This window comes from Oryzias melastigma, linkage group LG24 (genome assembly GCF_002922805.2).
Source record: "Oryzias melastigma strain HK-1 linkage group LG24, ASM292280v2, whole genome shotgun sequence".
In the NCBI taxonomy this organism is placed as follows: domain Eukaryota; kingdom Metazoa; phylum Chordata; class Actinopteri; order Beloniformes; family Adrianichthyidae; genus Oryzias; species Oryzias melastigma.
In genome coordinates this window covers 21,621,521-21,633,978 of record NC_050535.1, presented here as the reverse complement: position 1 = coordinate 21,633,978, position 12,458 = coordinate 21,621,521, and the positions used below count along the sequence as shown (strand labels likewise).

Here is a 12,458-nt window from a genome sequence, read left to right as displayed (position 1 = left end):
TTTATTGTTTAATGCAGAGGTACGGTGCCAAATCGGGGACAAAAACTGAAATACAACAACTTGAAACTGAAAAACTCCTGTTGAATCTCAGAATATATAAAAACAAAAACATACTTTGAAAGATTGAATGATGATTTTTGCAAGTCAAATGTAACCTTAATAATTTACAGTTTAAAATTTTCAGTTTTTAAGTTTTCAAACTCATATTGTTATTTTGAATTTTTTTTCATTTTCCAAATCAGATATCTTTAGTTTTGACTTCTGGCCCCTTTCTGGCGTGGGGGCGGGCTTAGAAGAGGAACCAATTAGAATGATGAGGGTGGGAGCTTCAGGCTCTGTGAATTCAGACAGTGGAAACTTGCATCATTATTACCATAAAACTAGAAAAGTTGCATTTCCTGCTATGATCCTGGTGTGAATGCTTTTAGCTGAAAGTGGTCGCTGAAGATGCTGAAGCTTTTAGCTGAAAATGGTGACGCAATTTACTTTAACTGCATAAGAGATTTGCTGAAAATGCAAAAGCTATTTGCAAAATGTTAAATTTGCTAAAAGACTGGAACTTTCACTAAAGAACTATGAAAGAGCGCTGAAGTTGATCTAAATTTCTGAAAAATGTTAAGTAAAATTGGTTAAAAATCTCTAAAACATGCCAATTTAGTGCTTTGCTTAAATACTATCTAAACTCCAAAATAGCCCAAAATTCCTCACTAAACTAAATTAGTCAAAAACATTAGTTTGTTACTAAATTGAAGTTAAACTCCAAATTAGCCTATAGGAACCTCAGTAGATAATAAATATGCCAAAAATATTAGCATGTGGCTAAAATATTAGTTAAACTCCAAAATAGCATAAAAAACTGTGTCATATTAGCCAAAAAAAAAGCTTGCACATTGCTTAAATATTAGCTAAGCTATTAGGTAAAATAAGTCTAAATTAGTCAAAAAAGCATGATGCTGAAATGTAAGATAAACTCCAGTTTTTAAAAAAAAACGACTGTAAAAGATGAAAACATAGTCCAGGAATATATTCAAAGACTTGTTGCTAATCTACTTAAAATGTTGACATTTAAAGACTTTCTCATTCATTCCAGCCAAGGTTACTGAAATCACTGAAAGTGTGATTATGTTTCAGTATAGTGTGAATGCTTGCAAAACATTCACACAATTAAAATTCAAACTATTCATGTAGTCGTTAGGCTAATTTGTTCTCTACTGAGGTTTTTATAGGCTAATTTAGAGATTAACCTCTATTTTAGCAACAGGCTAACACTTAACCCTATTTAGTTTACTGAGGAATTCTGGGATATTTTGGAGTTTAGCTAATATTTAAGCAACAACCTAAATATTTTTGCAAATTTGCATGTTTAGGGATTTTTAAGCAATTTTACTAAAGATTTTCAGAAATGTAGGTCAACTTCTGTGCTCTTTCATAGTTCTTTAATGAAATTTCAATTAAAATCATTTAACATTTAGCAAATAGCTTTAGCATTTTCAGTAAATCCTTCAGCAATTAAAGTAAATTGAGTATTTTCAGCAAAAAGCTTCAGCATCTTCAGACTACTTTCAGCTAAAAGCATTCACACTATCATCATCACAGGAAATGCATCTTTTCTAGTTTATTTTGAGCTCCAACTCCAGTTTTTTTATTTTTTGTTTTAAGTTGTTGTATTTCGGTTTTCAAAACTTCTGGTCCCAATTTTGACTCCATACATGTAGAGTTGACCAAAAACTGAAAAGTGATGGTTTGTGTTATAAAAGACGAACTGCTTCCTCCTCCAGTCACATGTCATGTTTCAGAGGGGGCGGGGCTGCTGTTGCTGACAGACTCCGCCCCCTTTCCTTGACGAGTTGTGCTGTTCCTTGTTTGGGTGCTCAGATCCTGCAGCTGCTTCAGTGGCGTGATCGTTTCTGGGACGTGTGCTGCTCGCTGCCGGCGGACCGTCAGGGCGTGGCCGTGCTGTCGCTGCACTGGCAGTGGATGCACAAGCCCCTCCTCCTGCGCCTGCCTGCACTGCTGCTGGGACCCTCCCACTCTGCCGTGGAGTAAATGCTTCTCTATGATCTTTTACTAAACAAATTTACTATATTTGTATTTTTGATGCAGCAAGCTCCCTTCCTGTTGGTTTTAATGAATAATTTTCTTTAAAGTGTGATCCACTTCAGGCTGAATGTCTGATTCTGACAAAACTGTGGTTTTTGCGAACGATCATTAGAACTGAGTGAGGTCATCTTCACACACGTCTCTGACAGAAGCATTCTCCTGTGTTTGTGTTTGGGCAGAGGTCAGCAGGAGCTGCAGACGCTCTCTGCAGCCATCCAGAGCGTGCTGTCCACCCCCGTCTCCGTGACCGCCGCCCTCAAAGGCCTCCAGAGAACTCTGGGGAAAGTTTTACCCTTTAAGGTCTGAAGCCAAGCTCCTCAAACTCTGCAAACATGAGCTCTTATTGTAGAGTTGTCCTAAACATCTTGAATGGTTAGAAAACATTAGATTGTGTGTAGATCTGCAGAAAAATCACAGCTTGTTGGTGTTCTGATTGAGTGTTTTAGCTAAAGATAAAGAAGTAGATTCTGCAAAGGACCAAACAATCACATCCCATCATTGTTAAGCTGCCTGTAAATTACTTTTGTGATTACAGCAACTACTATGATTTTCAGGTGAAAGTGAAAGACAGCTTTAATGAGCAACATAAGTTGCATGAGTGAGTAAAAAGAGCAGAGAGTAAAGCTAAAAGTAAAGTTGTGTTGCAGCCTGAGCTGGTTTGGACCTTTGTGACCTGCTTCCTAAGTGAATTCGGCCGTAGATTAAGAAGAAATGAGCTGAACAGTGTTGAGTAGAGACAAAAGTTGTGCATCATTTTCTAAATAATTAAAACTCCAAATAAAAAAGTGTAAAAAAACACTTTAATCATGCAAATAACTTTTTGTGTTACTTTGGTCACAAATCCATTGTAAATCATTAACTCTATAAACAGACTCCAACAAACACTCAGTGTGATTGTGTGAATGCTTAGTAAGCCTTCACACAATCACAATCCCTCTGTCACACTTTCAGCAATTTCAGTATCCAAACGTTCAGCTTCTTCAGGACATTACTGCTGGTATTTTTTAGTATTCATAAACTTTAAAGTTTCTGAAATATTGATCAAAATATGCCACATAGGAAATAAATGAGAAAGTCTAGAAATTTAAACATTTAAGTAGATTAGCAACAAGCCTTTAAATATATTCGTGGGCTATGTTTTCATCTTTATAGTATTTTTCAAAAAAATTGGAATGTAGCTAATATTTTAGCAACATGCTAACGTTTTTGACTGATTTAGTTTACTAAAGAATTTTAGGCTATTCTGCAGTTTAGCTAGTATTAAAGCAATATGCTAGCTTTTTTGGCTAATTTGGCATCTTCTGAGGTTTTTGGTGCTAATTTGGAACTCAGCTAATATATTAGCAACATGCTAGTATTTTGGCTAATTTGTTTTCTGTTGTTTTTATAGGCTAATTTTGAGTTTAGCTTCAATTTTAGCAAAATGCTAATGTTTTGGCTAATTTAGTTTGCAGAGGAATTTTAAGCTTTTTTGACTAATTTGGAATCCACTAAGGTTCTTTTGGCTAATTTGGAGTTTAGTTCATGTTTAAACAACAAACTAAATATTTTTGCAAAAATTTTATGTATCAGGGATTTTTAAAACAATTTTAGAACACATTTTTTTAGAAATTTAGGCCAATTTCAGCGCTCTTTCATAGTTCTGTAACTATGAAGAAAATCCCTTCTGCAATTAAAGAAAATGATGTCACTATTTTAAGCAAAAAGCTTCAGCATCTTCAGCGACTGCTTTCAGCTAAGAGCATTCACTCTAGCATTAACTTTTCTAGTTGTTTTTAATATTCTTTAGTTTCCACAAACATTGAGGAGAAAACGAAGCTTTTTTCCTGTTTTTGCTGAATAAAACTCACTACTGCCCCCTGTGAGCTGTTGAGTCATTAACTGGTGAGGTCATGGTGGTGTGGTCGCTGTATTCACCTGTTCTCTCCTTCAGCTGGAGTCGGTGGCTGAGTGTTCGTCTCGGCTGAAGCTCCTCACTGACGTTCTGGACGTGAGCGCTCTGAAGCTGGACAGCTCTCTGGCTCCTCTGGACCAGGAGCTGCTCCGACTGCAGGTTGCCGGACTCGGCGTTGAAGTTAAAGAAGTCCTCCTGGAAGCGCTCGGTCTCGTTCTGTTGGCAAACAACCAGGTGGATCCACAGAAGTCTGGTGAGTTCTCAGAGACCCAGATGTGGTCCTGCTGGATCAAGTCGTGAGTTCTCACAGGAGTTTTCCTTCTCATCAGGCGTTCTGGAGAAGCTGTTGTTCAGTGTGGAGCAGCAGCACAACCACATGACCTCCAAAGGGCTGCTGGAGATCCGGTCCAGGTCTGAGGAGGAGGATCCAGCAGGAGGAGCCCGCCTGTCCAGAGAGGAGGTGCTGCAGCTGGGCCGCAGGGTCCAGCTCTGGCCTCTCACGGAGGTTCTGGCTGTCCTGAACCAGCTCCGGCTCAGCGCAGATCTACTGAGCATGCTTCCTGCTCCTGGGTGAGATCCTGGATTCTACACGGATAAACCCAAACGGTTCTGGTTTTGATGATGTCGGTTTCTGTGTGGATCCTCAGTGACCAGAACCAGGAGGACTGCTTACGCAGAGAGCTGTCCAGACACATCAGCTTCTGCCTCCAGGCCACCCCCATGAGCGTTGGACTGCTGCAGTCTCTGTGGTTCCTGCTCCACAGTGACCGGGTCAGCTGTGACGATGAGCTGTAATGGATCAGAACCAGGGAGGGGCGGGGTCTAGATGTTTAAATTTTTTGTTTCTTCTCTCCAGCTGGTGGAGGCGTTGCCTCTGGTGTGGTGCCAGCTGTTGTCAGAGGCTTTGGCTGGTCTTTGGACCTGCAGCTTCAACTCAGAACCGGACCGCTGGCTGAAATGGGAGCCTTTGACTCGTGAGGCCCGGCCCGGTCCAAAGATGCAGCATGGAGCTGCTAACACGGTACAGTCGGTTGCAGCCCTGCAGCCCGTCTGGTACTCGCTCGTCTGACCGTCATGTGGTTTTCAGGGTCCCGCCCTGCTGAGCAAAGCCGTGTGGTCCCGGGGCATGGTGGGGGTCCTCGGCGCCGACGGTACGGGCCGGTGGGAGCCGGGTGGGCCGGCTCTGCTCTCTCTTTGCCGGGTCACCCTCGGGGAGTGGAAGGGGAGGATCCAGCAGCTGCAGGATGTCTCTGCTGTTCTGTGGGAGAACATGGGTGCGGCGGCGCTGACTGACTTCAGGTAAAACATCTGCTGACCTTCAGCCGGGCGCTTCACGCTCCTCATTTTTAACGAGAACGGTCTCCTCAGAGGAACAGACTTCAGGCTGCAGGGTGCAGTCCTGCAGCAGCAGCTGCAGAGCATGGCCCACCTGCTGCCCCCCAGCCTGCAGGACAGCTTCATGGAGAGCTGCAAGAACCTGGTGGAGGATCCAAACCCTCTCCCAGCTTCTCAAGAGATCCAGACGGTCTTCAGGGACTTCCTACCTCCAGACCTTTTCCCCGATGGTCTGCTGAGGGCCTGCAGCAGCTGTCTGCAGCAGTACGTCCAGAACAAAACGCAAGGCTCCAACACACTGAGTCATGCTGGGGTTTTCTGGGTCAACATGGGCCTTCTGCAGATCAAAGTATGGACCCCTCAAACCATCTTCGACCCGGCATTGAAACGGGCCTACAAGCTCAGCTACGCTCAGCAGGAGGTTGGAGGGTCACTCAAAGTTTACCACGAGTTTTGAGTAAAGAGGACGCAGGTTCTGAGGTTCACCGTTTCCTCTTTCAGCTGGTTTCTCTGGAGGACGAATGGAGAGCGAGAAGCTTCTCTTCTCAGCTGATGACTGGATCAGAACTGGAGGAGAGCACCATGGATGGTTTCCAGCATCCACGAATCCGGTCAGAACCACTCACTCCTACACAGTGAAGCAGGATTCAGTTCATGCTAGTTTATCTGGTTCATGGTGGATTTTCGAGTTCCTCTAGATCAGAGGTCGGCGACCTTTAACAGTGAAAGAGCCGTTTGGGCTCGTTATCTTCTGATCAAAGCCTAGAAGAAGCCTTACTTTTTCAAGAAATTTGGATTTGCACTCATTACCTACTTTTTTAAAAATAAATATGAATTACCGTATTTTTCGGACTATAAGTCGCACCGGAGTATAAGTCGCAGGGGCCAAAAAATGCATAATGAAGAAGAAAAAACCATACATAAGTCGCACTGGAGTATAAGTCGCATTTTTTTCAAGTAATTTATTTTACAAACTGGTTGAAAAAAACGATATTACATCATCCTGGAAGGTAAGTTATAACATTCATAAGTGAATAGAAAACAGGCTGAATATGTGTCAACACATATTCACATATTAGCATCATGAAAAAAACGAAAAGGTGTAGCATTTATATAACATAACAGTTTTATTTAACTATAGCCTCAAGAACTCATCAACTTTGTATCTTTACTGTAATTAATTGCACGCAATCTCACTCCATATCACTAAATCCCTTAAATTATTCGTCCTCTGTGTCACGTCTGAATAACTAAAGTAAATAAAGTAATTGCATAGATCACCATAAGAGGGCACTCTAGACTTACGGTCCATATCTCATCTCATTAAAAATTCGTATATAAGTCGCACTGGAGTATAAGTCGCAGGGACATTCAATCTATGAAAAAAACCGCGACTTATAGTCCGGAAAATACGGTATGTCTATTTTTGGCACAAACCAAAGCAAACATTTAAAAAGAACCTAGCATCTCTTAAAATGTGATTTTTTTTCTTTTTACGTATGACAGAAGCTAAAAATAACTTATTTTCAAAATAAAAGCTGCTCTGTTCCAAACAGGATCATCTCAGTGCAGCTCTGAACAGCTAGTGACCAATGTTGTGCATCATAAGATAATTTGTGCTTTTAACTCATAAAAGATCAAACTTTTTACTAAAGTTTTGCTTTGCGTATAAAACAGGGATGAAAAAACCTACATAGTTTATCATCTATGTGAACCTCAGCCATCAATTTACACATTTATCTAATGTAAGTTAAACTAAAAGAGTTGGATTGGTTTGGCTAGTGTAAAGTCTTTTTGCTGAAAGTAGTCACTGAAGATGCTGAAACTTTTTGCTGAAAATGGTGACGAAATTTACTTTGATTGCTGAAGGGATTTGCATAAATGCAAAAGCTATTTGTAAAATGTTAAGTTTGCTAAATGACTGGAAATTTTGTTAAAGAACTACGAAAGAGCTCTGAAGTTGACCTAAATTTCACTTTTTTTTTTTTTTACTAAAATTGCTTAAAAATCCGTAATAGATGCCAATTTTACAAAAATATTTAGCAAATTAATTGCTTTATTCTACCTAAACTCTAAATTATCCCCAAAACATAAGTAAATGACAAATTAGCCAAAAAGCTAGCTCATTATTTAAATACTAGCTAAACTCCAAAATAGCCTAAAATTCCTCGGTAAACTAAATTAGGCAAAATTGTCAGCGTGTTGCCAAAATTGAACCTAAACTGCAAATTAGCCTAAAAAAACGCTGCCGATCACTAATTAACTCCTGCTCTAGACGGTAGATCACAGATGTTTTTAAAGCCTGTTTTTATCCAGAAAGTTGTATTGTCCCTGTAAGTATTAATGTGCGTAAGTCAGCCTGATGTTGGTGTTTCATTTGTGTGCAGCTTCTTGTGGGTCCGCATGAAGCAGGTGAAGGAGCAGATCTCCGAGCTCAGCAGGAAGCAGGCCCACCGGCCTCGTGATCCTCAGTACGCCCCGCTCTTCCAGGAGCTCCAGCATTACCTGAGCAGCGTCGGCCGCGCGGCCGCCATCGAGGAGCTGCTATCTCAGCTCCTGAAGGCCCTGCAGGGCTCCTCCAAGTCCAGGTCGGCAGTGCAGGCTCTTCTGAAGGAGGAGGCTGTGTGGCAGAACTCCCAGCAGCGCTTCTGTCAGAAGCTGCTGGAGGACTACCCGCTGTACCCGGACGTGGTCAGCCCCATCAGAACCGGCATCCTGCAGCTGCGGCACGGCATGAGGATGGTGGCGTCTCAGGTGGCCGCGGCTCTCACTCCGGTGCCGGGACTGCTCCAGCTGATGTCCTGCCTGCTGGCCTTCCCCTCGCTGTCCCCCAGCCTGCCCTCAGATCTGGCTCGGGCAGACTTCCTGTGCTCCACGTCCTGCATGGATGTCCTCCGCAGCCTGATGAAGCTCCTGCCTCAGCAGGACGTCGGCCACGTCGTCCCTCAGTCCTCCACTCTGCTTCTGAACGCCCTGCTGTACCTGCAGTGCCACGCTCTGTCCACCGGGGAGCTGAGTCCAGAGGCGCACGTCCTCTTCAGACACATCTGTCAGGTCTGTACTTTCTTCTGTCTCTGCTGCAGTGAAGAACAGTAGAGGTCGTTGTCATGGTGTGAGAACATGTGGATCACTCCTCAGGCGCTGGTGAACGAGTGGGACGAGCAGGAACGGCGAGAAAAGGAGAAGGAGCAGATGGAGGCCAGTCTGTACCGCCACAGAAGCAGACTCCACGGATCAGGACTGAGCGAGGAGGAGCAGGAGGAGAAGGACTTCAGGTCCCGGTTCCCCCAGTTTAACAAGGTCAGAAATCTGCTGGTGATTCCTAATGAACAATTCCAACAGGCCAGGGATGAAACCATTCAGTCAAACCATGATTGATTCTTTGCACAGTTTTAAAGTCACGATTTCGATTTTTTTCCTTTTTTTTTTCTCAACATAATGAATTGAAGGTTTTTTAAGGCCAAGTGTGTTTTCTTTTTACATCAAACTGTCTGTTTTCCTACTAACAGAGAGGATTTAATACAAATAAATAATTATACATATTATTGATGATCACAAATCCTTTCATACTCGGTTCACGTTGTGCTGCTCCACCCGCTCCCCACCCTGCGCTCACGCTCGCACCGTTCAAGCGTAGCTCGTGGAGTAAAAAGACAGAGAGCTAAAGAGAGTTGATAAAAAAGAGCACGGCTCCCAGGAAGGAGTCAGAAGAGAAACAGTCGAGAAGCTGCATCGTCATCATGACCGTTGTCACGGGAGATTGATCAAAGTTGCAGTAAAATTGCAGAGTGAGGAGCAAATCTGGGCTTTGCTGAATTTGCGTTAATTGTTGCCATGCAACATCACGAAATCCTGGAGGGACTGACTCATGTGAAACTTTTAAATCCGAGAATTTCCCGAGAAGGAAGTGCAGCTGAAGAACACACAGCCTGTCTGCTACCCTCACACTCACAGCAAACCTGCATGGAGAAATGTCATCAGCTCTGCATTTCTACATTTAGGTTAAGGCCAAGAAAAAAATGATTTTTAATTTTCCACAACAATGAACTTGTTAAAAAGTTTGAATCTTTTTTTTTTTTTTTTTAACCGATTCACAAAGAATCTTTACATCCTTATAAAAGACCCAAACATTCTGTAGTATTTTGAAGCAGCTTTGAGGTCAAAAGAAAACCCAATCTGCAGGGTTGTCTTTCATCCTGGGGGGGGTCATCCATGCATTAGTCAGTCCCTCCAAGATTTCACGATGTTGCGATCCCAACTGTTAACGGAAATTCAAGTAAATTCCACAATTTGTTGCACACCTTGCAACTTTACATTTTCATGCAACTTTGACCGATCTGCCGTGACGACAGTCATGGTGACGAGCAGCTTCACCACTGTTTCCTTTGGACTCCTTCTGGAGGTCGGTGCTCTTTACTATTAACTCTTTTACTCCTCTCTTCTCCGCGCCCACCGAGCGTGTGTGAGCACCTAGTGTGGGGGGGTGTTGCGCTGAGCGGTCCGTCACACACGGAGGACAGCATGAAAATCTGGAGCAAAATCTGGAACCATTTCACTTTCATTGAAAATACAAAAGAAGAATTTAGAGTCTGCAAGAAAATAATTCCTGAGGAGATTTTGGAAAGAGAGGCTTCAGATCAACATGAAAAATGTCTTTTCAGGACATTTAGGTTGTGGGATTTTGGTTAAAAACTACAAAATCATAACTAAAACTCTACTGAGAATGTATTTTCAATAACAATAATCGTCATAGTGAGAATTTAAAACAACTAAAAACAATAGTCGTTGCTTTAAAAACTAAAAATACATTTGGATTTTCTGTAAAGAGTACTTACACATTTAAAAATGTAAAAGAGAAATGAGCTAAAGTGGGTTTGATGCTGAAAGTGTGAAGGTTAAGAAGAGTTTGCCAAAAGGCCTAAACTAACTGAAATTTGTGAAATTTTAGGCACGTTCATAAATAATGAGAAACATGCTCAGATAAATGTCTGTGTCGCTTATTGCAATGCTAAAATGTAAAATATCTCAAAATAAGCTTTAAAATATTTACTTTTCTGAAGAATTTGGAAAAAGTTAATGATTGTGAGCCGTACTAGTTAGTCTCAGCACATGTTTTTATTTTGTCAGTGCTAGCCTAGCTAGACGATGTGTGGCCTGTCGGTGTGTCCTCATGCCCCGCCCCCTTCTGAACAGGACTTTGCAGACATCGTGTCCCAGCCCACTCTGGAAGGTCCGGCAGATTCTGGGCTGGAAGACGGTGAAGCCCAGCAGCAGCCCGGCGAGGCGGGGGTCATTACTCCGTCAGTGATGAACATGGTGATCGCTGTGCACCAGCGCCTTTGTTTGGGATACGCCCGATCGCTGTGGTACCAGAACCCGACACCAGCCAATCACAGCAAACATCACATTCAAGCCCTGCTGTCCTCCTATCAGATCGCATCCCCTATGATGTCACGCTTCTACTACCTGATTGGTTGGTACCTGTGCAGCTCTCATGGTTAGCAGTTTAGGTCTGTGGTACCAGGTTCTTCTCTTCCTCTCCAGACTCAGAAGTGGACCAGCAGCTGACGGGCAGTGGGCTGGTGCTGTCAGCCCTCCTCCAGAACACTGTGCAGAGCTCAGGGGGTCTCCACGGTCTGGAGGTCGCCTCAGACGGACCGTACGACTTCTACCAGCAGCCCAACATGAGCGAGGCCCGTCTCTGCCTCCCGGTTCTGGAGCAGCTGAGCCAGGCGGTGAGGCAGAGGCTGGAGGACTGGCCCGAACACCCAGCGCTCGTTCAGGTCCGTTAATCTGCAGTCAGTCAGCACCAAGGCTGAGTCTGCACTCGACCAAAGCTCCATTGTTCAACTTCATGCAACCCTAGTTCAGACTGACGTGTGTTTTAGTTGAGAAATCTCAACAATTTAACATCTTTTCTGTCTAGAAACTCAAAATGTTTTGTTTTCATTGCTTCTCCAGCTGACGGTGGTGATGGACAGGATCCTGGCCTTCAGTCTGGACAGCCCGCTGGCAAAGTTCCTGAATGGTTTGGAGATTCTTCTCTCCAAAGCACAGGTAAGCTCTTTCACCTGTTCTGTCAAGCTGCAGTTTGGATATATTTATTATCTATACATATGACGTTCTTTGGGCCAAATGCAATATTTTTTTGCATGTCGTAAAAAAATAAAGAATTTTGATTCTATTTTCATTAAGGTAACACACATTAGTAAGAATACCAAAAACACCAAATGGTTCCCAAGCGCGGCTGTGTCTGCAGCTCACCGCTCCCCAAGGGGAGGGGTCAAATGCGGAGAACAAATTTCACACACTTGGGTGTGTGACAAATAGTGGGAGTTTAACTTTAATTTTAATACAAAATAGCATTTGTCTTTGAAACATTTAACATCATCATTTATTAACAAGAAGAATTTAAACAAACTTTCTTCCAATGAAAACAGCAAACTGGGATCCTAATGAGAGACGTGGATCTGGTCTTTATCCATTCGCTGTTATCGCTCCATCTTGGGTAGCTGAGAAAGCCGCTAAAAGCATCAGAAGTGACCGTGAAGGATCATGGGAATTTCTAACACAAAAAGCCCAGGACTGACTCACGTGAGAGTTGTTTCAACTAGAGGTGTAACGGATCACAAGACTCGCGGTTCAGATGGTGTCATGGTTTTAGGGTCTGTGTTCAGTAAAAAGGGACAAAAAATAAATAAATACAAGGAGAAGGAAAAAACAAGAAGATAAAAGTCTAAAATAACAGTTTTGAAAAGCTTTAAAACAAATATTCGAGAAAACATCTACAAAGTACTTCAGAGTATAAATATACACTCATATCCCTAAACTTTGAACATGAACAAAGATGCGGCCCCTCACTGGGAGACCTGGACCCAACACAGAGTCGTGTACAGATGCTTTTATTCAGCTCCTCAACAGAAATAAACCTGATCTCTCAGTATAGATGTCATTCTTGACGAGCTTGAGAACAATTTTTGACGGAAGCTCCGCCCACAAGCGGCTGAAGCTTCAGGTTTTGGATAAACATCAAGAAGAAACTTTGACACTTGTTAAAACAAAGACTGTGTACAGAACAGGATTTTGACACCAGTTGCATTCGGTGTGAACAGAAATGATTTTATAACGC

At 42.7% G+C, this 12,458-nt stretch overlaps 1 protein-coding gene across 2 annotated transcripts in view; it reads left to right on the top strand.

The window, feature by feature from the left end:
• mdn1 (midasin AAA ATPase 1) overlaps positions 1-12,458 on the top strand; it is a 73,846-nt gene that overhangs the window by 39,220 nt on the left and 22,168 nt on the right. For both annotated transcript variants that reach the window (XR_004947279.1, XM_024291598.2), the window contains exons 54-67: positions 1,876-2,042; positions 2,280-2,400; positions 4,034-4,247; positions 4,324-4,564; positions 4,642-4,765; positions 4,851-5,015; positions 5,082-5,293; positions 5,363-5,750; positions 5,831-5,940; positions 7,717-8,383; positions 8,468-8,629; positions 10,523-10,802; positions 10,874-11,112; positions 11,291-11,386. Coding sequence is in view for 1 of the 2 variants with exons in the window: in XM_024291598.2 (XP_024147366.1) it covers positions 1,876-2,042; positions 2,280-2,400; positions 4,034-4,247; positions 4,324-4,564; positions 4,642-4,765; positions 4,851-5,015; positions 5,082-5,293; positions 5,363-5,750; positions 5,831-5,940; positions 7,717-8,383; positions 8,468-8,629; positions 10,523-10,802; positions 10,874-11,112; positions 11,291-11,386 (3,186 nt within the window). In the remaining variant the exon portion in view is untranslated. The remainder of the gene's footprint in view (positions 1-1,875; positions 2,043-2,279; positions 2,401-4,033; positions 4,248-4,323; positions 4,565-4,641; positions 4,766-4,850; positions 5,016-5,081; positions 5,294-5,362; positions 5,751-5,830; positions 5,941-7,716; positions 8,384-8,467; positions 8,630-10,522; positions 10,803-10,873; positions 11,113-11,290; positions 11,387-12,458) is intronic.